We start from the raw sequence: 27,589 nt of genomic DNA, 5'->3' as shown, positions 1-27,589 counted from the left end.
ATCTCTATCCTATATCTATATTATCTATCCTCTATCTATCTATCTATCTATCTATCTATCTATCTATCTATCCACCCACCCACCCAATATCTATCACCTACCTCTCTCTCTCCATCTGTCCATCCGTCTATTTCTATCTTATACAATCATAAGAGATCTAGGGCTCGAAGGGACCTTGGAGGTCTTCTAGTCCAACCCCCTGCTCAGGCAGGAAAGCCCTATACTATCTCAGACAAGTGGCTGTCCAGTCTCTTCTTAAAAACCTCCAGTGATGGAGAACCCCCAACTTCTGGTGGCAAGCAGTTCCACAGATTAATTGTTCTCACAGTCAGGAAATTCCTCCTTAGTTCCAGGTTGCTTCTCTCCTTGTTGAGTTTCCATCCGTTGCTTCTTGTCCTGCCTTCTGGGGCTTTGGAGAATAGGTTGACACACACACACCCCCTTCTTTGGGGCAGCCCCTCAAATATTGGAGGACTTCTATCATGTCCTTTCTTAGTCCTTCTTTTCTCTGGAAAATAATTTTTCTTAGCTTGCTTTGTGTTTTGTTGAAAGGAATCGGCTGTTCACACAACCGATTTAAGGTAAAAAAAACAACCCCCCCAAATGAATTGCATTAAAGCTCATAACTTGCATAATCCCAGAATTTGCAGAGGGGGCCTCTCTATGGATTACTGCTACCTTAAGATGATTGTTGGAATCCATTTTGACCTGGTTTTGCTATTTTTCTGCAGAAAGCTGGCTTGTTAAGCCTCCGCGAGATCTTTTTAAGCCTGTTTTCACAGCCAAAGGTTTCTTTCTCATAAATCGTGTTTATTTAGTTCTGCCTGCTTCGAACGGAAAGTCAGCTCCTCTCTCGCAGGCCTGGGTGGCTTCTAATAATTTAATTTATTTTTTTTTTTTGCCAAAAATGGTATTAGGCTGCAGAAAAGGTATTCTTTTACACCTGCTTTTTGGCAATGCACGAAGCCCACCGATCAAGAACCCCCCCTCCCAAAATACACCCACGTCTCAAACACTGAACCACGGTGGGAGCTGATAGTAAATCCGGTGTAGCTGTGCTTGTACGTGTATTTTAGGAAAACTGCAGTCCTCCACTTACGACCAGAATCGGAACCAGGATTTCCACGGTGAAGCGAAGCAGCTGTTCATTGACTTCTCCCATGTGTTAATGCTCGTTTTGCCCCAGTTGTTAAGGGAGTCACGCGGGTCGTTAAACAAACCCAGCTTCCCCCCCTCATGAACACTGCTTATCAGAAATCAGATGGGCAGGTCACAAATGTTGAGCCGGAAGGGACCCTGGAGGTCTTCTAGTCCAACCCCGATCACGTGACCCTGTCCCAACCATTGTAGATATGTGTTGGTTACTATGCACCCCAGATTTTTGATTCTGTGACCATTACGATGAGCCAACAGTCAGTAAGTGAGGACCTTGTCATAAGTCTCCTTTTTTTTTTTTTCAGGACCATGGTCGCAGAGCAAACCGTTATAAACCGAGGACTCCCTGCATTCCAGACCTTCAACCCCTTTTAAAATAAAATAAAATAAAAATAAAATAAAATACAGAAAAGTGCTCTGGGTTTTATTCCGGGCTCGCAGTAATTACTAGCAGTCCAACCCAACGGCCAAGGTATATACATATTTTATTTTTTAAAAAGTTTACAGTTTCTTTAATTATACACAACTATTCTGAGAGGTTATAATCCTTAGAAGAGGCATTCGCCACGGGGGTGGGGTGTGTGTTTCTGCCCACCTACCCACCCAAACCCTCTCAACGCCGCCGCCAACAGCATCATCTCAATGCCAAATAGGTAGGGAAGAAGGAGGGAGGGGGGGGCAGAGGAGAATTGGGGCAGCCAAGGGGAGGGCCGGGCATCCCGTTTTGACCTCTTCAAGTATTCACACAATGTACCAAATACACTCCGGGAAATTAAAGCAAAAAAACTTTAAAAGAATAATAATCATCGTTGTCATCATCCTGGCAATTTTTAAGGGTGGCCCGCCCACCTCCTCCCTACTCCCGCATGCATGCAAGAAAGCGACCGTCCCAGATCCCAAACCGGAAGGTGCAACGATGCGGTGACTGCCCTTTCGTTCCCGAATCTGAGCTTTTGGACGCCAGCGTTTTAGGACACCCAAAACTGACATGTTTTCTATCTGTCTCGCCCAAGTCTCCTCCTCGCTCCGAAAGACACCAACTAACCAACCAACCAACCAACCGTCCAGGAGAACTTAAACTGAACTTCTCAGAAGGACCCACCGCTGCTCCGAACCACGACATCACAAAAACCTCCAACCTGAATGAAAGGGGGACCAAGAGACCCAGGGGGGTCGTCTGGTCAGTGTGTAAGATACGTCCAGGGTGGCTCGAGGTTTGCTCGACAGATAGTTCGGGAGGAGACGGCGAAAGGAGGGATGGAAGTTTGGCGACCTCCAGAGAAAAATCAGTCACGCCATTCGAAGGGGATGTGGGAAGCGTCCCAGACGGATGGGGCGCGGCGTTCCGAGGGATTCGCTCCACCGACGTAAAGTCTGGATTGTCGTATCTCCACGGGCCGTCCGAAAGAGGGACGTCGTCAGCTCCACCAAGGGTGGGCCGTTTGGGATGATGGCATCGCCAAACGAAGACCGTGGGTCATACGTCGAGTGGAGATTCAACCACCCAGAGAAAGAAGGAACTGGAGAATGTAGCAACTCGATCAAAGGTGGCAAGGAGAGCGGCGAAGAGCTTCGGAAGGGTTCCCTCACCACTTCCAGCTTCTTCTCACCCACATTTGACCAAACGCAATCACTAGGGTCAACTCAACGCTACGTCAAGGGACATTAGAAAAGTTTGGAATGGGGTGTGTGCGTGTGTGTGTAGATGTGTGTGATACCTACGTTGAACAACTAAATTTCAGAAAGGATCACGTTCAACCTTCATTCTCCAGAAGCACCTTCCTTCGCAAATCAAAAAAGTTGGCCGTGCTAATTTCAAAGGGGGGAATTTGGTGCCGAGGTGGGACATCGTTGGAAACGTGGTTAGTTTTCGCTCCTTAATTAAAACCAGAATTGTAGTTTCGCTTGGCCCGGAGGTAGAAGACGCGGGGTGGGGGGAAGGGATATTAATTTATGAGCGGTCCAAAATCTCAAAATATCAGACTTTATTGTTTCGAGGGGGGTGGAAAAAAATGAAAGAAGTTTTGCCTTCGTAAAGGGAAATTAGAACACTAGCTGTATTAATATATCTATCTATTTCTATATTATGTACAATCTTGGGGGGGAGGAGAATGGTTTGTTTTGCTCGAAAGTGGTAGTCCTATCATGATAGATAGCTTGGCACTCACCAAAAAAAAATAATAATATATCTAGAGGTCATTGCACAGGTCAACCAATTTAGCAGCACATTTAAGGCAGACCAAGCCCATCGTGCACTCCTCAACCGCCGGCTGGGGAGGATGGGGATGGGGGTGGCAATTGCAGGAGGGTGGAGAGGTTAGGGACACGTAAACCAAGTCGGTGTTTTCTCCATTTGGGCCGCTTTTAAGAGGGGCGGACATCAACTCCCAGAATCCCCCAGCCAGCAGAGCTGGCTGGGGGATTCTGGGAGTTGAAGTCCGCCCTCTTAAAAGCGGCCCAAATGGAGGAAACTCTGATTTGAAACATCCTTATCTTTCATCAAGATCCAAAATGACAAAAAAACTACAGTCTCCTATTCCAGTATCAGTTCAGCTGCTTACCACAATCCAATTCCACTGCTTCCCCATTTTCAAGGGGGGGGGGGAAGAAAGAAAAAAAAGAGAGAGAGAACTATGAATAATGTTTGTGGGTTGTTGTGTCTTTTTTTTCCTCGCTCTATGCCCAAACGAGACGCGATCAGCCTTTTTTTTTTTTTTGCTTTATTCGAAGAAAAATCGCCGTGCCGATTCCAAAGTCTACTTGACAGATCTTTTCACACGAGGAAGAAAGGAAGGAAGGAAGGAAGGAAATGAAGGAATCGTGGTTGGAAGATTGGACACACACACACACAGACACACACACACAGACCTACGCACCGACAAGCTCCCCAACATCGAACTCCAATGGCATTTAAGAAGGAACAGGTAGAAAGGTGGGAAGGAAGGACGCAGTTCTCTTGAAAGTCAACCTTCTTCTTGATTCACCCAAGTTCTGATGACACTACTAGAAGATGCACCAACCCCCCGAAGTCTCGACTCAACATCCTGTCCCCCCCATCCCAAATCTCTAGAAATCCAGAGGAACCAACATCCATCTCAAGGGGACACGCTTGCCAGAGTGCAAACTCCATCTCAAGAGGACATGCTTGCTATCAACCAGAGACAACCATCATCACTGCTGGATCTGAGGCGCCTTCCGCCTTCCCCGTCGAAAGGGGAAAGGCGGTACTGAGCCGTCAGGAAGCCAATCGGTCAAGGAAAGAGAGATCTGGAACCTCTCGGACACCCGCTTCGATATTCATCCACCCCGCTTCCTTAAAAGGAGCTGCAAGTTCCTGCCACACACATGGTGGGACTTTCTCAGAACGTCCAGCTCACGGCGGGCGCGGCGAAAACAGAGAGCGGAAGGAAAGGCGAGGGACGGCAGTGTGAGGTGGCGAGGAGAGAAAATTACCAACCAAGTGTCGTTTTTTTTCTCCAACAGCTCGGAGCACTTTGGTCAAATCCAGGGGTTTCCCCAAACTTGGCCACTTTTAAGACTTATGGACTTCAACTCCCAGAATTCTCCAGCGAGCATAGCTTGCTCTCTTGGGATCCCTTCCTCTGCACTCTCTCTCTCCGCTTTAGGAGGTTAAGAGAAAAAAGAAACGGACCCGGCTGGCTGGAGAATTCTGGGAGTTGAAGTCCCACAAGTCTTAAAGTGGCCAAGTTTGGAGACCTCTGGTCAAATCCACTTGGGAGCAGAAAGCTCTTCCAGATGTTCAGTGTTTGCAGAAGTTGCCAAGAGAAGGAGAGCGAGTCGAGTGTGTGTAGAATTCCCTACTGCTGGTGCTTTGGATAAAGAGGACCAGAACGGATTGAGTCCAAAGTACTCCGAGTTAAAAAAAACCACCTCACCACAAGTTTGGACAAAGACCGGCTCACTTCCTCGTTCCCTCGAACAAAAGAGAAAGACGACCAAGGCTCCCGAGAGAAAAAGAACGGCTACGTTTTAGACTTTCCACGCTGGCCTTCAAACTTGTCTCCTCCCCACCCTGGCCAAAAAATTAAAAAAAAAAGAACCATTCCCCTCCTCAACCTCCATCACCAGTCTAAGCCGACCGAAAGTCCATTAAGGGAATTTAAAAAAAAAAAAACTGGAGGGGGGGGAAAAGCATGTTATATACTCAGAATCACAGCTGCTTCGTAAAAAAAAAAAAAAACCAAAAAATCGGACACGTCAAGAAACTCCGTGCATTCCATTGGTGGCTCTTCGTTGGGGGGGGGGTTTGTGTGTGTGTGTGTGTGTGTGTGTGTTTTGAAAGACCACAAAAAAAAAAAAAAAGAATGGGAAAAAAAAAAAACCACAACTCCCATTGGAAAAAGGGTTATCATCATCAACCAGCAGCCGAGTTTGGAAAAAAACGAAGCAGCACTGTTGACTTCACGGCCTTACAATTTTTCCACCGATTCAATCGCACGCGTTTAAATCCCCCCCCACCCCGCCAGCTTTCCCCTCCGCTGCCCCCCACCACCCCACACCCCGATTTTTATTTTATTTTTTTTTTTTTTCTACTTTTTACATTCTCACAAGTGCTGTTCCACGTTTGCATCCAAAGGTGTTATGTCGCTGTCTTTGGAACGCTCGACTTAGAAGAAAAAAAAAAAAAAAGAAGGAAGGAAGGAAAAAAAAAAGAAAAAAACGGAGGGCAATTGAAAAACGAGGAAGGAGGCATTATCCAGATTCTCTCCAGAGCAAAGCAGCAGATATTTTTTTTTTGGAGTTGGGTTTGTGTGGAGGGAACAGAAGGAGAAGGGGAGTTTGAACTTAGCTGAAATGGAATTACGAAGAGATGCAGGCATGCACCCAGGTTCATATTGCTACCAAGTGGAATGTCGGAAATGCACCGCGATGCCTTTTTGTTTTTCGAGGTGGGGGCGGGGGATGGGATTGGGCTCTGAGAAATGACCAAAAAAAAAAAAAAAATCAAGATCTAGAGGGTGATATATATATATGTATATATATCTGAATGCTATTATTCATAAAAACCTTGTTTAGTAATAAAAAAATTGCTTTGTTTAAATATGAATGTTATAAGTCTGCTTCTCAGCGCATGGTTAGGAAATCACAGTCTCTCCGAAAAGCAGGAACGCGGCTCCTACTACAACTCCATATCTTGGGCCTCGTCCTCTGAAAAGTCAGACATGGAGCTCTCGGAAGAACTGTCCCCGGTGCCTTCTTCCTGCTCTTTGAGGGCTTCCTCTGTTGCATATTTCTGAATGTATTCTGGAGGGAGGGAAGGGAAGAAAACACAACAGAGGTAACGATCAACTCCAACGGTCCGAGATCAAAAACACATCAATCCATCCATCTTTTTTTTATCGTCCACCTCTCAATCTATCATCTCTATCAATTTCTCTCTCTCTCCCCCTAAGTATCTGTCTTCTCTACTTATCTACCTACCATATCTCTTTGTCTGTCTGTCTGTCTGTCTCTATCTACATCTACTGCATCTATCTACTGTATCTATCGTATCTCTCTCTCTCTATCCATCCAAACTTCTATCTATCTCTTATCTATTCCCTCTATCATCTCTCTCTTTACCTACCTATCTACCTAACCAACCAACCCATCCATCCGTCATCTCTCTACCAACCTACCATCACTATCATCATCTATCATCTCTCTATCATCATCTATCATCTCTCTCTATCAATTTCTAAGTATCTGTCCTCTCTACTTATCTACCTGCCTACCTACCCTATCTCTTTGTCTGTCTGTCTATCTCTATCTACATCTACTGTATCTATCATATCTCTCTATCCATCCACCTAAACTTCTATCTATCTCTTATCTATTCCCTCTCTATCATCTCTCCCTCCCTCTGTCATCTCTCTTTACCTACCTAACCACCAACCAACCCATCCGTCTTCTCTCTACCCACCTACCTACCCATCGCTATCATCTCTCTATCATTTATCATCATCTCTCTATCATCAATCAATCAATCAATCATCTATCTTGGCCTTTCTTTCTTTCTTTCTTTCTTTCTTTCTTTCTTTCTTTCTTTCTTTCTTTCTTTCTTTCTTTCTTATCTATCTATCCATCCATCCCTCTTGGCCTCTCTCTCTCTCTCTCTGTTTTTTCTGTCATCTGTCTATCTATGTATCTATGTATCTATCTACCTACCTACCTACCTACCTCTATCTATCTATCTATCTATCTATCTATCTATCTATCTATCTATCTATCTATCTATCTATCTATCTATCTTTCTACTTACCTATCCATCCATTTGTCATCTCTCTACCTCCCTTTCTCCCTCTTCCATCTATGATCTCTCTCTCTCTCTCTCTCTCTCTCTCAAATTTATGGGCTGCCCATCTGGGCGGGTTTACAATATCAAAAGATAAAACTATATACACAGAATATGACAAAAACATAAAAATGCCAAACACAATAAGCTGAAATGCACTTTCTGACCGACAGTCAACGGGGGGGCGGAGGGAGAGGAGAGCTGGATTCGTCTAACGACCCTGCAATTTGCTTAACGACTGGCAGCGATTCGCTTCAATGGTCGTGGCAAGAACGTTAAGTCGTTAAAAAAATGGGGGCGAGCTCACCCCTGTTGCCTTGCATCGTGACGGAGGTCTGGGCCTCGGGCTGAGGTCGTAAGTCGAGGACTACCCGCCATTCGGTCATAAACCGAGGACCACCTGCCAGTGTTCCCCCCCCCCCCAAAGGGGTCCTTACCTTTAATTTTCTGCTTGTATTCTTCTGGTCGGTGAAGGTACATGGCTGCGGCGTCGCCATTAAGCGGGTCTATGGGGTTGGGATAGGCCAACAACTGAGGCAGGAACGACTCAAATATATTGGTGAGATCTGGAAAGGCCGACACAAAAACGAAGCTTTAGGCTCTTGACGGTTTGGCGATTTGGTTCTGAGGGCCCAGAAAGGGCTCGAAACATTCAGAAACGCACAGCGGGGACGGGAACTCCCTTCAAATATTTGACTTCATGTATCTTTTTTCTTCTTCTTCTACCCCCTTTTGCTTTTTTGAACCTCTTTTGGCGTTTTTTTTCCCCTTCTCTTTCTCTAACTTTCTCCCTCTTTGTTGGTGCTTGTATTTCATTCTAGTGTTAGGAATAACAAGGTTACCTAACGTAGTTTGGGTAAAGTAATATATATAAACTATGATAGTAAGTTTAAGTGTGTGTCGCTTTAAACTGCAAAGCATGTTAATTTTGGGTGCGGTTGTGAAACCGCCATAAGAGGGAGCAAGAGAACCTGCTGGATTGCTGACACTTGCTGGTTTGCTGGATTGATGGTTTGCTAACTGCGTGTTCCCTGCTGCTGAAGGAAGAAAGGAGGTTTGACTTCTTCATATCTCTACTGCGAGGAGATATATTACTGGACTGATATTTGTAAGTTTACTGACCTCTTTTTCAACACTGGACTTTGCAACTGAATAATCCCTGGACGGACTGAACTAGTGAATAATATATGGACGGTTTGACTATGCTAAAACTCTTACCTGGAATAAACTATTTAACTAGCACGGTGTATCTGTTTTACTGAGTGTAAGCTACAAAAAGGTTTATCTCACATATTTTTGCCTGCCTGCCTGACTGCCGTGCAGATTCTGCTAGGGTGGATCCCTAACATCTACGATCAACTTTAAAAAAAAAAGGGTGGGGGAAGAAACTCACAAAAAGGATCTGGAAAACAAAATGGCTTCCAGTGTCCCTTTCCCATCTTGAATTTCCAGGAGAGGGAAGGTGGGAGGTTGTTTCCCTTGATTATTGTGAGGGGAGTAGCCACAACGATGCAAACTCAGCTCTTGACTAGGTTTCCCCCAAAATAAGACCCAGTCTTTATTTTTATTTATTTTTTTGGCCATCAAAAAAGCCACCAGGTCTTATTTTCGGGGGATGTCTTCCACTGACTAACCTCACTTGCGCGCATCGACCCCGGCCTTCTTTTCGCTGTCAGGAATTTCTTCTTCTGTGGCTGGCAAGGCTTTCCTGAAGGCCTCTGCAGCTTTCAGGATCGATCCAGAGCTTGGTTATCAACTACAGAGGCCTTCAGGGGACCCTGGCCAGCCTTGCCGGCTGCAGAAGAAATGGGCCGGCAAAGCAGGCGTCGGGGTGTGCGAGGTCTGGCTATACCTGTCCAAAGGTAAGTAGTAGGGCAGCTCCACCCCCCCAATCCCCCCACCTTAGCTTAATATTTACCTGTCCACTCTGGAGTGGGTGGGATCTTAATTAGGGCTTATTTTGTAGGGTAGGGCTTATATCGGACACACCTGTAAAAACTCAAGCTAGGGCTTACTTTCAGGGTAGGTTGTATTTTGGGGAAAACGGGGTACTGCACCTTGCGTGCCACATGAAAAAAAAAGGTCATTTTTTTTTTATCCCATTGTTGTGGTTGCCATCTTAACTTTTTTTGACCTCCCTCGCTTCCCTGCCACGTCTTACAAATCAGCCACCATTTTCTCGTTTTAAAAAACTCACCGTAGAGAGCTGTCCAAGTCTGATTAATTACATCTAGACATACGGTTCCTGACCTGGAATAAACAAACAAGGATAGTTGAGTGACAGTTCAACCCTGCCCCATGCCCAACGGCAGTTAAGAGCAGCAGCTGACCTGATCTTAAGTTTAAATCCTGCCTCAGTAATGGCACAGACTACGGCAACGGTCTTTAAACGGGGAAAGCTTAAGACTTGTGGACTTCCAACTCCCAGAATTCCTGAGCTAACCTGACTGGAGGAGGAATTCTAGGAGTTTAAGTCCACAAGTCTTAAACCTGCCAAGTTTGAAGAGCCCTGGAATAGATAAAGAGAGGTAGGATAGAGAGAAAGATAGAATGATAGATGGGGGGGGGGGAGAGAGAAAATAAATAGATAGAATAGAGAAAGAGAGGTAGAATAGATAGAGAGAAAGAGACAGAATAGACAGATCAAGGGTCTTCAAAGTTGGTAAGTTTAAGACTTTGTGGGCTTCCAACTCCCAGAATTCCTGAGCTAACATGACTGGGGGAGGAATGCTGGGAATTGAAGTCCACAAGTCTTAAAGCTGTGAAGTTTGAAGAGCCCGGGAATAGATAAAGAGAGATAGGATAGATAGAGAGATAGAATAGATAGAGGGAGAGAAAGATAGAATAGATATAGATAGAATAGATAGAGGTGAAATAGAGAGAATAGAGAGAATAGATAGATAGATAGATAGATCAAGAAGTCTTCAAACTTGGCAAGTTTAAGACTTGTGGACTTCAACTCCCAGAATTCCTGAGCTAACCTGACTGGAGGAGGAATTCTGGGAGTTGAAGTCCACAAGTCTTAAAAGCTGTCAAGTCTGAAGAGCCTTGGAATAGATAAAGAGAGGTAGAATAGAGGGAAAAAGAGATAAGATAGAATAGATAGATAGAGGAAGAGAGAGATAGATAGAATAGATACATAGAGGTGGAATAGAGAGAGAATATATAGACAGACAGATAGAATAGATCCTGGGTCTTCAAACTTGGCCAGTTTAAGACTTGTAGACTTTAACTCCCAGAATTCCTGAGCTAACATGACTGGAGGAGGAATTCTGGGAGTTGAAGTCCACAAGTCTTAAAGCTGTCAAGTTTGAAGAGCCCTGGACTCGGGTATGAATGTGGACCGCAATGCCGATTGTACAGAAGTATTTCTTCTATTTTGAAGCCGAAAGGCCCTTGGTGGGACTGTTGAGCAAGAGGCTCAAAGTCAACATCTCTCAACCTTGGCGAGGTGAAGATGGGTGGACTTCAACTCCCAGAATTCCCCGGCAGGATGAGGCCATGCCGGGCCCCATATTACACGAGACTGGAAGTTGGAAGACCAGCTTAGCTCCTTTGCTTCTCCTTAAAAGATAAAAAGTTGAGAATTCTGGTGCTTAAAACCTCTTTTTTTAAGTCAGTGCTTCTCAACCGTGGGGAGCTTAAGATGGGTTGGACTTCAACTCCCAGAATGCCCCAGCCTAACCAGCCACTGTATCAAAATGGCTCGTTGTAGGCCCAGCCGATCAGAAAGGAACCTGTTTCCTTTCCGAGTCCTCCAAAAACTGTCTCCCATCACAGCTAAGCTGCAATTTTAATTTGTTAAAAAAAAATAACAATTTTTTGTTTTGTTTTAAATAAAGTATCTGGAAATAAAGATCATCAAGAGGAAGGGAAGTTGTTACAGCTCCGCTCGATGCCAAATTCCCCTTCGTGTCCGAGAAAGCAAAGGGAAGCCGCGGGCCCTGGAGACTTTACGGCCTTTAAATCCACTCAAGGTGAGTTAATCCGTGGCGACAGCTGGCATTTTAAAAATAAACCCCTAAGCCAAGTCATTTCTGGTATCGGTCTTAAGGCTAGCAAAGTTTATCTGAAGCCAGGATGATCGCCGGGCCCCGTATTTCAGGAGAGTGGAAGTTATAACAGAATAACAGAGTTGGAAGGGGCCTTAGAGATCTTCCAATCCAACCCCGGCTCGAGCACTGGGAGACCAATTTAGCGCCTTTGTTTTTCCTTCAAGAAAAAAAAAAGAGTTGAGAATTCTGGCGCTTAAAACCTCTTTTTTGAAGTCAGTGTTTCTCAAACCATGGGGAGGAGTTTAAGAGGGGTGGACTTCAAAACTCCCAGAATCCCCCCAGCCAAGGGTGGGGGGGGAATTCTGGGAGTTGAGGTCCAGCTATCTTTAAAAAAAAAGTCCCCGAGGTCAAAAAATACGCTGAGAAGAAAAAAACGCTCATTTGTAGGCCTGGAGAAAAGGGTGGGAACCAAACCTCCCCTCAGTCCCACCTCCTACAAAAAAGGCCGTTGCGAGGCAAACGAGAGTCACTTACGCTTCGTCAATGTTGGGATGAAAAATTTTATTCATGAATCCTGCGAGGAGAGGAAGAAAAAACGAAACAAAACGGGGGGGACGTTAGAAATGGCTTCACGTCAAGCAAAACATTCAACATTTGATTCAAAAGGAGATATTAAGTTTTTAAGGGTGAACATTAGGGGTGAGGTGGGGAGAAATCCTCTTGAATCCAATTAAATCATGGGTATCCCAGCTTGATAACTTGTGGACTTCAACTCCCTCGGGATAAAAGAGTTGGAAGGGACCCTTAGAGGTCTGCTAGTCCAGCCCCCTGCCCAAGCAGGAGACCCTTACAGAATTAGGGATTCGCACACTTGGAAGGGACCCTTAGAGGTCTGCTAGTCCAACCCCCTGCCCAGGCAGGAGACCCTTACAGAATTAGGGATTCGCACAGTTGGAAGGGACCCTTAGAGGTCTGCTAGTCCAGCCCTCTGTTCAGGCAGGAGACTCTTACAGAATTAGGGATTCGCACAGTTGGAAGGGACCCTTAGAGGTCTGCTAGTCCAACCCCCTGCCCGGGCAGGAGACCCTTACAGAATTAGGGATTCACACAGTTGGAAGGGACCCTTAGAGGTCTGCTAGTCCAACCCCCTGCTCGGGCAGGACACCCTTACAGAATTAGGGATTCGCACGGTTGGAAGGGACCCTTAGAGGTCTGCTAGTCCAGCCCCCTGTTCGGGCAGGAGACCCTTACAGAATTAGGGATTCGCACGGTTGGAAGGGACCCTTAGAGGTCTGCTAGTCCAACCCCCTTGCTCTGGCAGGAAACTCTATATACCATTTCAAACAAATGGTTGCCCAATCTCTCATGAAAAACGTCCGGTGTCGGAGCACCCCAACTTCTGGAGGCAAACCATTCCACCGGTTCATTGTTCTGCTAATTAATTAAACTGTAATTAATTGTTCTAACTCATGCTGACTGGGGAATTCTGGGAGGCGAAGTCCACAAGTTGCCGTACTGAGAGACCCCTGCTCTAAGTGGTCCTCTTACCTTTTTCGACGGCCACCCTCCTCAATTCTGGAGTCAAATCTTATCCGAGGTTTGGTCCACCTCCACTTTGTGAAACCACGCCCTTGCGGGAAGCCCTCGACTTACAACCATTTGTTTAGCGACGGTCTGGAGTTACGCCAGACGGCTGAAGAAGCGATTTCCAACCAAGTCCTCGTGCTTACAACGATCGCGCCCCCCTCCACGGTCACGTGGTCCAAATTTAGGCGCTTGGCAACAGGCAGGTACTGATGACAGGTGGCGGAGTCCTGTGGGATCCTATGATCTCCCTTTTGCAACCCATTCAGCTTCCGGCCGGCGAAGTCAACGGGGAAAGGCAGGTCCCGGGGGCAAGGAAGGTCGTAACGTGGGCTGAAAACTCACTTAAAGCAACGGCTTTCCTCGGCGGTGGAAATTAGGGGCTCAGTCCCCCCTAAAAACAACTGGCAGCAGATTCCAGAGCGGAATTGCTGGGTTAAGAGCTGTGGTGGCCCAGGGGTTAAAAGGCAGCACTGCGGGCTGACTCTGCTGACTGCCAGCAGTTCGATCCTCATCGGCTCAAGGTTGACTCGGCCTTTCGTCCTTCCGAGGTCGGTAAAAATGAGGAGCCACATTGTTTTGGGGGCAAGAGGCTGATTCTGTGAACCGCTAAGAGAGGGCTGTAAAAGGACTGTGAAGCGGTATATAAGTCTAAAGGCTGGTGCTAAGTGGGGAGGGAGGGAGGGAGGAAGAGAGGAAGGAAGGAAGGAAGGAAGGAAGGAAGGGAGGGAGGAAGGAAGGAAGGAGGGAGGGAGGGAGGGAGGGAGAAAGGAAGGGAGGGAGGAAGGAAGGGAGGGAGAAAGGAAGGAAGGAAGGGAGGGAGGGAGGGAGGAAGGAAGGACGGAAAAGAGGGAAGGAAGGAAGGAAGGGAGGGAGGGAGGGAGGGAGGGAGGGAGGGGAGGAAGGGAGGGAGGAAGGAAGGAAGGAAGGAAGGAAAGAAGGAAGGAAGGAAGGAAGGAAAATGAAGGGAGGGAAGGAGGGAGAACCATGGTGCACTATTGCAGGCTAACTCGCTATCTCACTGCCAGTTCAATCCTGACCAGCTGAAGGTTGACCCAGCCTTCTGTCCTTCCGAGGTGGATAAAACGAGGACCCAGATTGTTGCGGGGCAAGAGGCTGACTCTGTAAACCGCTTAGAGGGGACTGGGAAGCACTGGGAAGCGGCATATGTCTCAGGGCTGTCGCTATTAAAGAGAAAACTGCTCAGAAAGCAGATTCCAGCATTAATGACTGAATACTTCTAAGGAAGTTGGGTTTTTTTGGTGGGTTGGTTGGCTTGTTTGTTTTGAAAGAAAAAGCGAATTATCTGACATCTCCAACAGAGAAGGAAGCAACGCTCCAGTTGGTTGAGTCAGGCACTCGTGAGGATGAGGCCAGACTTCGAAGCTCAGCAGATGGCCAAATATCTAAAATATCTTAAAACACGGAGCGAAGAGCGCGCTCCAAAGACTTGGGATAGCGTGGCAAGGTACCCAGATCGGATCTCTTATACCTGAATTAATTTTTTTTAAAAAAAAATCTGAAATGGTTTGGTGTAGTGGTGACGGGGCTCGGCTAGAAAGCAGGAGATGGTGAGTTCTAGTACTCGCCTTAGGCACCAAAGCTGGTTGGGTAACTTTGGGTTGGTCACCAGGAGAGGGCGAGTTCTAGTCCGGCCTTAGAGATGAGAGTCAACTGGTGAACTTAGGTCAATCACCAGCAGACTGGGAGTTCTAGTCCCGCCTTAGGCAGGAAAGCCGGCTGGGTGACTTTGGGCCAATCACTAGGAGACGGGAGTTCTAGTCCCGCCTTAGGCAGGAAAGCCGGCTGGGTGACTTTGGGCCAATCACCAGGAGACGGGGAGTTCTAGTCCCACCTTAGGCAGGAAAGCAGGCTGGGTGACTTTGGGCCAATCACCAGGAGACGGGAGTTCTAGTCCCACCTTAGGCAGGAAAGCAGGCTGGGTGACTTTGGGCCAATCACCAGGAGACGGGGAGTTCTAGTCCCGCCTTGGGCAGGAAAGCAGGCTGGGTGACTTTGGGCCAATCACCAGGAGACGGGGAGTTCTAGTCCCACCTTAGGCAGGAAAGCAGGCTGGGTGACTTTGGGCCAATCACCAGGAGACGGGGAGTTCTAGTCCCGCCTTGGGCATGAAAGCAGGCTGGGTGACTTTGGGCCAATCACCAGGAGACGGTGAGTTCTAGTCCCGCCTTGGGCATGAAAGCAGGCTGGGTGACTTTGGGCCAATCACCAGGAGACGGGGAGTTCTAGTCCCGCCTTGGGCATGAAAGCAGGCTGGGTGACTTTGGGCCAATCACCAGGAGACAAGGAGTTCTAGTACCATCTTAGGCACCAAAGCTGTATGGCTGACGATGGGTCAATGGCCAGGAGAGGGTGAGTTCTAGTAGCCCTGAAAGCTGGCTGGATGATGACTCTGGGCCAATCACCAGGAAGCAGTGAGTTCTAGTCCAATTTAGGCACGAAAGCTGGCTGGTTGATCTTGGGCCAATCACTAGGAAATAGTGAGTTCTAGTTCTGCCTTAGGCATGAAAGCTGGCTGGATGACAATTGGCCCAATCACCAAGAGACGGTGAGTTCTAGACCAGTCTTAGGCATGAAAGCGGACTGGGTGACTTTGAACCAATCACCAGGAGACAGTGAGTTCTAGTTCTATCTTAAGCATCAAAGCCATTTGGATGACTTTGGGCCAATCACCAGGAGACAGGGAGTTCTAGTCCTGCCTTGGGCATGAAAGCTGTCTGGATGACAACTGGCCCAATCACCAAGAGACGGTGAGTTCTAGACCAGTCTTAGGCATGAAAGCGGACTGGGAGACTTTGGGCCAATCACCAGGAGACGGTGAGTTCTAGTCCCAATTTAGGCCCGTAAGCTGGCTGGTTGATCTTGGGCCAATCACTAGGAAATAGTGAGTTCTAGTCCTGCCTTAAGTCATGAAAGGTGGCTGGGTGACATTAGCCCAATCACTGGGGCTGGAGGACCCCTGATGGTCCGTAAGAAAATTTTGGTGGTCCGCAGAGGAATGTCCCACCCAAAGCAATTAATCCAGGCTGCACGGGAACACAAGGCTGCGCCGTCCACGTGGCCCGCGGGAACACAAGGTTTGCATCGCTTGCATTGTGAACAACACAAGGGAGTGAGGGGAGGGGGGGTGGAAGGGCAGAGGGGAGGAACTTGCCCCCACTCACCCCATGCGCCGGTCCTGACCACCGAGCTGCTTCTTCCAGCTTTTCTTTCTTTCTTTCTTCTGCTTTTGGCTGCACGCAAGGGAAGCAGCCAACGCAAGCGACTCAAACCTTGTGTTCCCATGAGTTTGACACCGCTGCTCTAGAGTAGCCTTTCTCCATCTCCACGCACCCGTGTGGACTTCAACTCCCAGAATGCCTCAGCTGAGCATGCCCGGAAACGCAGCCGGCTATCCTGATTCCAGTTCAAATGTTTTAAGGGTATGATGTACTACAGGTCATATAATATCTTAAGCCGCTTCTTAAGCAGATAAGGAAAACTTCTTCACGTCTCCGCAGATTAGGGTTCGGTTTGGTTGATTGACGGGAGGGTTGTCCTATAAGCCTCTCAAAATTATTTGCCAGGATTTGAATAGGCTGAATTCGAACCGAACCGCAGCGGGAGCTGCTGCCGTTGGGTCAAGATTTGGAGATTGGGGCAAATTTTGGAAGTTTGCATCCTTGCAAGGCTAAAAGGTTTATTTTATTTACAAAGTCTGCACTACTATTACTATTAATCTTCTCATCCCTCCTTATCACCCATCCCCTCCCACTTGTGACTGTATGACGGTAACTTTGTCGCTTGTATCCTTACAATTTATATTGACTGATTCCAAGTATGATTTCATTGCTTATTGTACCCTGTGATTATTATTAAATGTTGTACCTTCTTGATACACTGACGAACGTATCTTTTCTTTTATGTACACTGAGAGCATTTGCACCAAAGACAAATTCCTTGTGTGTCCAATTCTTTCTATTTTCTATTCTATCCTTATACTTTCCTTATTCTATTCTATTCTATTCTATTCTATTCTATTCTATTCTATTCTATTTCTATTCTATTCTAGTCTAGTCTAGTCTATCCTATCCTATCCTATTCCATTCCTATTCTATATTTTATTCTGTATTTTATTCTCTTTCTATTCTATTCTTTTTAAAAAAGCGAACCAGGAGAGTGTGGGAATTCAATGCAGCTAGTCCTCGACTTACGACCAGAATTGAGCTCCCCAATTTTATTTTATTTTTTGCGCCACGGTCCTCAAGCAAATCTCTGCGGTCACCAAGTGAATTAAACGGTTAAGCAAATCCAGCTGAACCTGGCTTGTCGGAAACCGGCTGGGAAGGCGGCGATTGGCTATCATTCGGACCCAGGGCCCTGCAACCATCGTAAATACAGACTGTAAAGTCCTCGACTTTATGACACCTGAGCCCCAAATTTCCGTTGCTAAGCGAGACAGTTCTTTCCCAAGGTCAGCATTGCCCCATTTTACGGCCTTTCTTGCCCCAGTTGTGAAGCGAATCCGTGCAGTTGTTCAAGTGAGGAAGGCGGTCGTTAAGCGAATCCTGACTTCGTTTGTCAGGAGGACGCAAAGGGGGATTACGTGACCCCCCCGCAAACCGTCGTAAATACGAGTCAGTGGATGAGCGTCTGAATTTTGATTGTGTGATGGTCCCGGGAGGCTCCAACCGTCGTTAAGGGTGAAAAACGGTCCTAAGTTGCTTTTTGCAACACCGTTGTGATTTCAAAAGGGTCTTTAAACAAACTGTTTTAAGTCGAGGACTGCCCGTAAGCTGGAAGACTGAAGCTACCCAAAGATTGATATTGAGCAATCTGACATCGTCAACGTTCTCCAGACCGGCTTAAGTTTGCTGGGGACAGAAAAGCTTGTCCTTGCTCAGGTTTAAAACTGAAAAAAATCCACACATTCTTAAGTCAAAAATTATTCCTTTCAATCAACGTTCGGTAAGCTTAAGATGGGCGGAGTTCAACGCCCAGAATTCCTCAACCAACATGAAAAAAAACATTGCTTTTAAAAAAATAGAGAATAAAGCAGAATTAACAAGAGTTGGAAGGGAGGAGGTCTTCTAGTCCAACCCCTTGCTCAAGCGGGAAACCCGACGCCATTTCAGACGAGGGTCGGTCCAATCTCTCCTTCAAAACTACCAGTGTTGGAGCATCCACAACTTCTGGTGGCAAGGAGTTCCACTGTTGTCCTCACTGTCAGGAAGCGTCGTAGTTCTCTCCTTCGTTAGTTTCCATCTGTTGCTTCTTGTCCAGACCTTCAGGTGCTTTGGGAAATAGGTTGACCCCCAAATCTTCTTTGGGGCAGCCCCACCAAATACAGGAACAATGCCATCATGTCACTCCTAGTCCTTTTTTTCATGAAACCTACTCAGTTCCAGCAACTTTTCTTCATAGGTTTCAGCCTCCAGTCCCTTCATCATCCTGGTTGCTCTTCTCTGCAGTCTTTCCAGAGTCTCAACACCTTTCTTACGTCGTGGTGACCAAAACTGAACGCAGTTTCCCACATGTGGCCTTATAAAGTGGTATTATTATCACTTCCCATGGTCTTGATTCTATCCCTCTGTTAATGCAGCCTAGGATGGCAATAGCCTATGTGGCCACTGCAGCACATATTTAAAGTGATAAGCATTTTAAAAGGTTTTAAGAGGGTTCCTCACAAGCGGAACTTTAAACTTGCTCTTGGCGGCCTTTCGAATTTTGTCTTAGATGGATTATTTAAATATATATATATGGATCTTTGGTTGTTTGGGTTTTCTCCTGCGTAAGATTCGAAGTATCTAGGCGACGTTTCGATAAAGTCTCATTCATCATCTTCAGGCTTGTGTCTTCGGCTCTGTGCTTCTCAGAGTGAGAAGCATTCACTCTGAGAAGCATTCACTCTGAGAAGCACAAAGCCGAAGACACAAGCCTGAAGAAGATGAATGAGACTTCATCGAAACATTGCCTAGATACTTTGAATCTTACGCGGGAGAAAACCCGAACAACCAAAGATCCACATACAAATACCCGCGAGAACCTCAGAAAACACACACACACACACACACACACACACACACATATATATGACAGTTTTTCATCTCTTACCTATAGATGGGGATTTGAAAGGGTATTTGTCAGGAAGGTCCACGCGAACTTTCCACACGCCACCTTCATACGGTGCTGCAATTGGAAGATTTTCAAAAAAAAAAAGATTAATTGTGCATTTCCTTCATGCTTCCAAATATAAGATTATTGAATCGGACATGCAAGACAGACGCTTAATTCTAACAAGCGGGTTGGAAAAAAAAAGAGCTTCCGTGACTAGTTTAGTATTTTTCTTTTTAGAGAGAGATTTTAGCTGCCTGCTCCTAAATACATTCATGTGGTGTTTCTCAACCTTGGCCACTTTTAAGATGGGTGGACTTCAACTCCCAGAATTCCGCAGCCGGCTGGCTGCGGAATTCTGGGAGTTGAAGTCCACCCATCTTAAAAGTGGCCAAGGTTGAGAAAACATGGCACTAACCACATATAAATTGCAAATTTTATAATTAAGAATTACTCTAAATAAATGTAAAGCACCACGACAGTAATACGGCACGAGAATATTAAAACAGTAATGCCCGAAACACCTTGTCTGCATGGCAAAGATAATCCTGGAAAGACGCTTCTAGATTATCGATTTTGGAAGCCCTAAATCAAGTTTAAAAAACAACAACCCACTATTCTCAATTTCCTAAGCACTGCATTTGTACTTTCCTGCTTGAATAAGGGGTTGGACTAGAAGACCTTCAAGGCCCCTATTATTCCATAAATCCATGTCCGTTTAATTTTGCTTCTTCGGTTTTGCTGATTTGAAACCTTGCTGTGAAAGAATCTAACAGGCCACTAGTTTTTTTGGCCGTGTGTGTCTGTGTCTGTGTGTGTCTGTCGGTATGGATGGATGGATGGACAGACAGAGAGATGTAAAAGCTATGCATTTTTCCACTTGGATTTGAAGAAGCTTTTGCAAAAAGGTTTTTTAAAGTACCGTTTCCCCCAAAATACGACCTACCCTGAAAGTAAGTCCTAGCTTGATTTTTGCACGTGCATCCGATATAAGCCCTACCCCACAAAATAAGCCCTAATTAAGACCCCACCCACTCCAGAGTGGAGGGGTAAAAATTAAGCTAGGGTGGGGATTGGGAGGTGGTGGAACTGCCCTACTACTTTCCTTTGGACAGGTGTAGCCAGGCCTCGCACACCCCGACACCTGCCTGGCCGGCCCATTTCTTCTGCAGCTGGCAAGGCTTCCCTGAAGGCCCCTGGAGCTGATAAGAAAGCTCTGGATCGATCCTGAAGGCTGCAGAGGCCTTCAGGAAAACCTTGCCGGCCACAGAAGAAGAAATTCCTGAAGGCCTCTGACAGCGAAAAGGAGGCCGGGGGCGACGCACGCAAGTGAGGTGAGTCAGTGGAGGACGTCCCCCCAAAATAAGACCTGGTGCCTTTTATATATAAAAAACTTACATCTTGAAAAAAACCTTTTTGCAAAAGCTTCTTCAAATCCAAGTGGAAAGACGGCATAGTTTAAACCCTTAAACAAGGGCTTTTCTATGGAGAAGATCAGAGGAGCCTTTCCAGTCAAATTAGATTTCCAAGGCTGCAGAACACCCGGGTTCAAGAATGTTGATAGCAACTGGCAGCCAGAGAAGGCAATGCCCACTTCAAGGGATCTGAGGCTTAACCCAGTATAAAATACCTCCTCTGTCTTAAAAGGCACAGGGGACCTGAGCATTAAACGTCTTTCCAAATTGTCTTCTTATTTTCCCCAATTCTTCTCGCCACCCTCCAGAGATCAATCGCCAAGAAAAAGGGTTTCCTCCCAAACGTCTGAACGCGACTCGGGAGTATACCTACTTCCTTGTGGTCCATAAAACTTCACTACAAATTCGTTGAGTCCTCCTAGGATGGTGACTTCGTGTTTGCTCTCGATACTGGAGGCGTCAGAGTCAAGGAAAACATGGGATGCGCACGCTCATTCAGAAACCCATTCACTTAAGAAAAGCCAGCAAGTCGAGGAATGGCCAAGAATTGAATTCATTCAGATAGCTTCTGAGTCAGCCTGAAATAATTACATAAATCCAATAATATTTTAAAATATCTGTCTGTACTATTTGTAGTTCGGGGTTGAACTGTGGCGTCCTTGGTGCTCTTGGCTGTTTTCTTGCAGACGTTTCATTACCAAACTAGGTAATATCATCAGTGCTAGAAGGGAGTAGGGTTTGCTCTCTGTAGATCATATCAACTATCTATCTATCTATCTATCTATCTATCTATCTATCTATCTATCTATCTATCTATCTCTAATCATATTATCTTTCCCTTTATCTTTCACCTATCATATTATCTATTTATCTACCTATCTATATAATACTATATCTAATCATCTCTCTCTATCATCTATATTATCTAATCATATTATCTATCTGTATACTATCTAATCATATTATCTCTCTCCCTTTATCTATCATCCATCATTATCTAGTCATATCTATCTGTATAATTCTCTATCTATCTATCTATCTATCTATCTATCTATCTATCTATCTATCTATCTATCTATCCCTATCTTGCTCTCTCTCTCTATCTATCCCTCTCTCTCCATCTGTATAATTCATTCTTTCTTTCTATCTATCTATCTATCTATCTATCTATCTATCTATCTATCTATCTATCTATCTATCTACTATCTATCTATCTATCCCCTATCTTGCTCTCGCTCTCTATCTATATCCATCTATCATCCATCTATCCCTCTCTCTCTCCATCTATCGATATCTATCTATCTATCTATCTACTATCTATCTATCCATATTATCTCTCTCCCTTTATCTATCATCATTCTATCTATCTATCTATCATCTATCTATCTATCTATCTATCTATCTATCTATCTATCTATCTATTTATCTATCTACTATCTATCATCTAATTATCTATATCGCTCTATCCATCTATCATCTCCATCCATCTATTCTCTCTCATTCTATCATTATCATTTCTATCATCTATTCTCTCTCTCTCATTATATCCATCCATCATTGTCTGTCTCTGTCCATCCATCCATCCATCCATCCATCCATCCATCCATCCAAGTTGTCTGTCTGTCTGTCTGTCCATCACTTATCATCTCTGGGGCCAGAGTCAGACCCTACCCTAGTTAGTGACAAAAACAACAGGGAATGTTCCGAATTCCACCCAGAGAGCAGCACATCTCTGCACAACTTCTTGCTTCTCTTCCATTACAGCATCTCATCCTGGAACCGACACCAAGGGAGGAGTTAAAGTGCTGCTTTAACTCTTCCAAGACTTGGTGGGGCAAATTATAAGCTTTGAGTCACAGGAGAAGACAAGGAGAGTTGGAGGGTCGGTAGAACTTTTGGCAAAGATCGGATGCCTCACTGCTCACGGGTTTTCGGAGACACCACCCAAGCCTTTTCCCAAAGCCAGAGAAAGATGCTGCTGGCATTGTTTATCTGAAACCTACCCCACCTTCATCGAGAGGCCATCCCAACGAGAGACGGGAGAGTCGGAAAAATTCCACGTTGCCATGAAATTTCTGCTTGCAGAAGGAATGCACAGAAGAAGCCAACCAGGGTAGACTTCGCTAAAGCAAAATGAACGGGGCGTAGAGAAGAGACAGAGAACGAAGAAGACGGAGTAGTTCAACCGCTCTCCACAGAAGACTCAACCAGGGTCCAGAAACCACTGAGCCAAGAAAGGGGTCGAAGCCACCGTCCTTGGAAATGGATCGTCAGGGCAGGAATATCAGTTTCCCATCAAACTCACCATCCTCCCTAACTCCCAAATCCTGGTTTGAGACAATCCTGGCCTCGTTCACGCAGTTGAGAGAGCAATGTTTCTCAAACTTGGCAACTTCCAAGAGGGATAAGCTTCAACTCCCAGAATTCCCCAGCCAGCGTGACCATTGCGGGGAATTCTGGGAATTGAAGGCCACACGCCATGAAACCTGTTAGCTGAGGAATTCTGGGAGCTGAAAGCCATATATCTGAAAACATGTTGGTTGGGGGAAATCTGGGAATTAAAAGCCACCTGTCTTAAAATGCTGGCTGGGGAATTCTGGGAGTTGAAGGCCACAGACCTTAAAACGTTCTGGCTGGGGAATTCTGGGAATTAAAGACCACACATCTTAAAACATGCTGGTTGGAGAATTCTGGTAATTGAAGGTCATGTATCTTAAAACATTCCGGTTAGGGAATTCTGGGAATTAAAGGCCACCTCTTTTAAAACATTCTGGCTTGGGAATTCTGGGAATTAAAGGCCACCTTTCTTAAAATGCTGGCTGGGGAATTCTGGGAATTAAATAAAGGCCACACATCTTAAAGCATGCTGGTTGGAGAATTCTGGGAATTGAAAGTCATGTATCTTAAAACATCCCAGTTAGGGAATTCTGGGAATTAAAGGCCACCTCTTTTAAAACATTCTGGCTGGAGAATTCTGGGAGGTGAAGGCCACATATTGTAAAGCACACTGGCTGGGGAATTCTGGGAGTTAAGGGCACACATCTTAAAACATGCTGGCTGGGGAATTCTGGGAATTGAAGTCCACCCCTCTTAAAACTGGCTGGCTGGAGAATTCTGGGAGTCGAAGTCCACCCATCTCTAGCCTGCTGGCTGGGGAATTCTGGGAATTGAAGTCCACCCATCTCAAAGCCTGCTGGCTGGGGAATTCTGGGAGTTAAAGTCCACCTATCTTAAAGCTTGCTGGCTGGGGAATTCTGGGAGCGGAAGTCCACCCATCTCAAAGCCTGCTGCCTGGGGAATTCTGGGAATTGAAGTCCACCCCTCTTAAAACTTGCTGGCTGGGGAATTCTGGGAATTGAAGTCCACCCTTCTTAAAGCCTGCTGGCTGGGGAATTCTGGGAGTTAAAGTCCACCCATCTTAAAGCCTGCTGGCTGGGGAATTCTGGGAGTCGAAGTCCAGCCATTTTAAAGCCCGCTGGCTGTTTAATTGTGGGAGTTGATGTCCACAATGTTACCAAGGTTGAAAAACACTACAGTAAATAAGTCCGGTAAATTGAATTTGGCATTCTACCCTGGATTGGGGGTGATATATTGGACAACTGCAGAAAAGCTAAGATGACATGCACTATTGCTCACTGGAGGAGGGTGCAGAATCGAGCATTTCAAAGGGAGCTGGCTGGCTTCCAACTTACTCCAAGCCATTCCAACTATTTTAAGAAGCTCCCCCCCCTCACCTGCCGGTATTTCTTACCTTGATATTCATTTTCCTGGGGCCTCCCCTATTAATTTTCCCAACCAATCCGTCTTCTAATTCCAGCGAACCCTTCGCTGCCCGATTAAAAAAAGAGTTTTCTTTTGCAAAAAGAGCTATCAGACTTCGCAGAGGTCATGCGGAAAAACAGAACCGGAAAATACAAAAACGCTTGCAAATCTCTACTCTCTCTCTCTCTCTCACCCCCTCCCCATTACCCACAGGAAAAAGTGATGTAAAAAGCCCAGTTGCAAAAGGAAAAAGAAAAAAGAAAAAAGAAAAGAGAGAAAGAAAACAAGCGTGTGAGTCTGAAATATTCATTTGGCCTCAAATAACCTGCTGAAAGAAACATCTCCCGAAGCCCGGATTGTGCCAAATCTGAAACCAAGCCCTAGACAATAGACGTGTTATTTTCAGAGAGGGCAGCTGCCGATTTCAGTTTTCTTGAGACAATTTAAGAGGGAGGGAGAGAGGGGGAGAACGCAGAAGTGCCTTTTTTTTTTTTTAAGTGCCGTAAAAGACTGGTCCAAACTGGTTTTCAAGGACAGGATTGAAAACAACAAAGGCAAAAAAGGAGACAAACAACGACAAACAACTTCCTTTTTATGCCTAAAGTTCTTCACAGAAATTTAACCTGGAAACAGAGAATTTAACCTGGATCAGAATGAGCAAACCCCCTTCTTGCACTGATGACGTTAACTAGCTGGGTCATGAAACGTCTGCAAGAAAACTATCACGCTCAGACAAGCACCAAGAACCTCAGAGTCTTCCTCCTCCTCCTCCTCTCCTTTTTCTTTTCCACTTCCTAAATCCCTTCTAGCACTGATGATATTACCTAGCAGGGTCATGAAACGTCTGCAAGAAAACAAGTAAGCTCAGGGAGCGCCCAGGACCCCACGGTCCTCCTCCTCTTCCCTCCTTCCTCCCTTTTGTTCCATGTTCCTTTTCCTCTTCTCCTCCTCCCCACAAATCCCACTCCCTTTCCAGCACTGATGACGTTATCTAGCTGGGTCATGAAACGTCTGCAAGAAAACAAGTGAGCTCAGGGAGCACCCCAAACCCCACAGCTCCTCTTCCAACACCACCGCTCCACTAACTCCCACACCCTTCTCATACGGATGGTGTTCCCTAGCTGGGTCATGAAACGTCTGCAAAAAAAAAAAAGCAACAACCCAGCTCAAACAGAGCAACAAGGACCCAACAATTTCCCTCCTCTTCCTCCACACAGAAAAAGCACCGCGGCTCTTTGGGGTTCCAATTCTGACCCTCCCCGACTTTCAGTCAGGAATGTGCAAACTGCTATCCCCCCCAAAAAAAAAAAACCAACGGACACCACGTTGCTATTCCAATCTCTTTCCGTTCGACAAAAACGCCAGGCTTTACACCTTTAGTTTAATTGAACTCGGAGGCAGGGATTTTAGTCAACCCACGATTTCAGAACCGACATCCAGCTGGCCAGGTGCCATACAGGTTGGAAGCTGCACCTCCCATTAAAACATTCACAGAGAAAAGATCAGTTGGAATAGAGCTGGAAGGAACCTTGGAGGTCTTCTAGTCCAACCCTTGCTCAAACAGCAGACTCTATGCCCGTGATGGTGAACCTATGGCATGCGTATGACATGCAGAGCCATTTGTGTCGGCACGTAAGCTGCAGACAAACTTACCTCACTGCGCATGTTCACACCTCACAGTTGATTTGCGGCTGGTTTGAGGCCTTTTTCGGCCTCCTCAGAGGCTGGAGGAAGGCTTTGTAGGCCGAAACTAGGCCCGCTTCGTCACTTCCTGGAAGTGACGAAACGGGCCTAATTTTCAGCCCGCCAAGCCTGCAGAAGCCTGCCTCAAGCCTCTGGGAGGCCGAAAAAGGCCTCAAACCCACCGAAAATCAGCTGTGAGGCGCAGTGCAGGTAAGGGGTGGCGGAGGGTAGGTGAGTGGGTGTGGATTGCGCACGCATGCGTAGGGGGCGGGGGCGCATTGCCTTCACGAGAGCGTGAGCACACTTTTTGGCACAGGAACCTAAAAAAGTTAGCCACCACTGCCCTATGCCATTTCAGACAAATGGCTGTCCAGTCTCCTCTTAAAAACCTCCAATGATGGAGTGCTCACAATTTCTAGTGGCAAGCAGTTCCACTGGTTAACAGTCCTTCCTATTAGGAAACACCTCATTTCTAGATTGGTTCTCTCCTTGAGTAGTTTCTTTTTCTTGCTTTCTAGTGCATTGGAAAATAGGTTGACCCCCTCTTCTTTGGGGCAGACCCCCAAATACTGGAAGGCTGCTATCCTGTCCCCCCCAGTCCTTCTTTTCTCTCAACTAGCCAAGCCCAATTCCTGCAACCGTTCTTCATATATGTGCATCTCCAGGCCTTGAATCCTCTTAGTTGTTCTTCTCTGCCCTTTTTCCATTTCTCTAAATGCTAGAGCCCACTGTAACTACATAGCCAAAAAGGCATTAAGAGTTGCTAACCTAATCCTACGTAGCTTCTTCTCTGGTAACATCACACTACTGACTAGAGGATACAAAACATTTGCTAGACCAATACTTGAATACAGCTCATCAGTCTGGAACCCACATTACGTATCGGATATTAGCACAGTGGAGAAAGTCCAGAAATATTTCACAAGAAGAGTTCTCCACTCCTCTACTCGTTGCAGAATACCTTATGCCACCAGACTTGAAATTCTAGACCTAGAAAACCTTGAATTACGCCGTCTTTGGTCCAATCTAAGTATAGTATATAAAATCATACATTGCAATGTCCTACCTGTCAATGAATACTTCAGCTTCAACCATAACAACACAAGAGCACACAATAGATACAAACTCAAGGTTAATTGTACCAAACTTGATTGCAGGAAATACGACTTCAGCCACAGAGTGGTCAATGTCTGGAATCCTCTACCTGACTCTGTGGTTTCTTCCCCAAAAAACTTTAACCTTAGACTGTCTACTATTGACCTCACCCCTTTCCTAAGAGGTCTGTAGGGGTCGTGCATAAGCGCACCAACATCCCTACCGTCCCTGTCCTGTTGTTTCTTTTTTATTTTTCTTATATGCACCCATTTCATGTATTCATAACTATGTATATACTTATACCTATTATCTTGTAAGCAATTGACAAATCAAAATAAATAAAATAAATAAAAAGACTCAACCTTTTTTTTTCTAATGTGGCGAAATCTTGCAGACCCACCGAAAGTCAGAAGCGGTCTAACAGAAACACAGAAAAACGACAGCAGAAAACGCCTAGTGCAGTGGCGGCTCTTCCGGGTGATCTCTCGTGT

The 27,589-nt window shown here is 45.8% G+C and overlaps 1 protein-coding gene across 2 annotated transcripts in view; it reads right to left on the bottom strand.

The window, feature by feature from the left end:
* Nucleotides 1-1,623: 1,623 nt before the first annotated feature.
* UBE2H (ubiquitin conjugating enzyme E2 H) overlaps nucleotides 1,624-27,589 on the bottom strand; it is a 65,793-nt gene continuing 39,827 nt past the window's right edge. The window contains exons 2-9 of one of the 2 annotated variants that reach the window (XM_087935376.1): nucleotides 20,932-21,008; nucleotides 19,144-19,218; nucleotides 11,980-12,019; nucleotides 9,648-9,700; nucleotides 7,888-8,016; nucleotides 4,261-6,420; nucleotides 3,628-4,221; nucleotides 1,624-3,502 (exon numbers count right to left, since the gene is read on the bottom strand). In XM_087935376.1, coding sequence (XP_087791502.1) covers nucleotides 6,296-6,420; nucleotides 7,888-8,016; nucleotides 9,648-9,700; nucleotides 11,980-12,019; nucleotides 19,144-19,218; nucleotides 20,932-21,008 — 499 coding nt within the window. In that variant the 3' untranslated portion in view covers nucleotides 1,624-3,502; nucleotides 3,628-4,221; nucleotides 4,261-6,295. Of the gene's footprint in view, nucleotides 3,503-3,627; nucleotides 6,421-7,887; nucleotides 8,017-9,647; nucleotides 9,701-11,979; nucleotides 12,020-19,143; nucleotides 19,219-20,931; nucleotides 21,009-27,589 lie in introns of both variants that reach the window. The other variant, XM_026722321.2, reaches the window with a different exon arrangement.

This window comes from Pseudonaja textilis, chromosome 5 (genome assembly GCF_049901715.1).
Source record: "Pseudonaja textilis isolate UNSWEBS1 chromosome 5, rPseTex1.2, whole genome shotgun sequence".
In the NCBI taxonomy this organism is placed as follows: domain Eukaryota; kingdom Metazoa; phylum Chordata; class Lepidosauria; order Squamata; family Elapidae; genus Pseudonaja; species Pseudonaja textilis.
The sequence above is the reverse complement of the archived record's forward strand: the minus strand, read 5'-3'. Positions and strand labels throughout refer to the sequence as shown.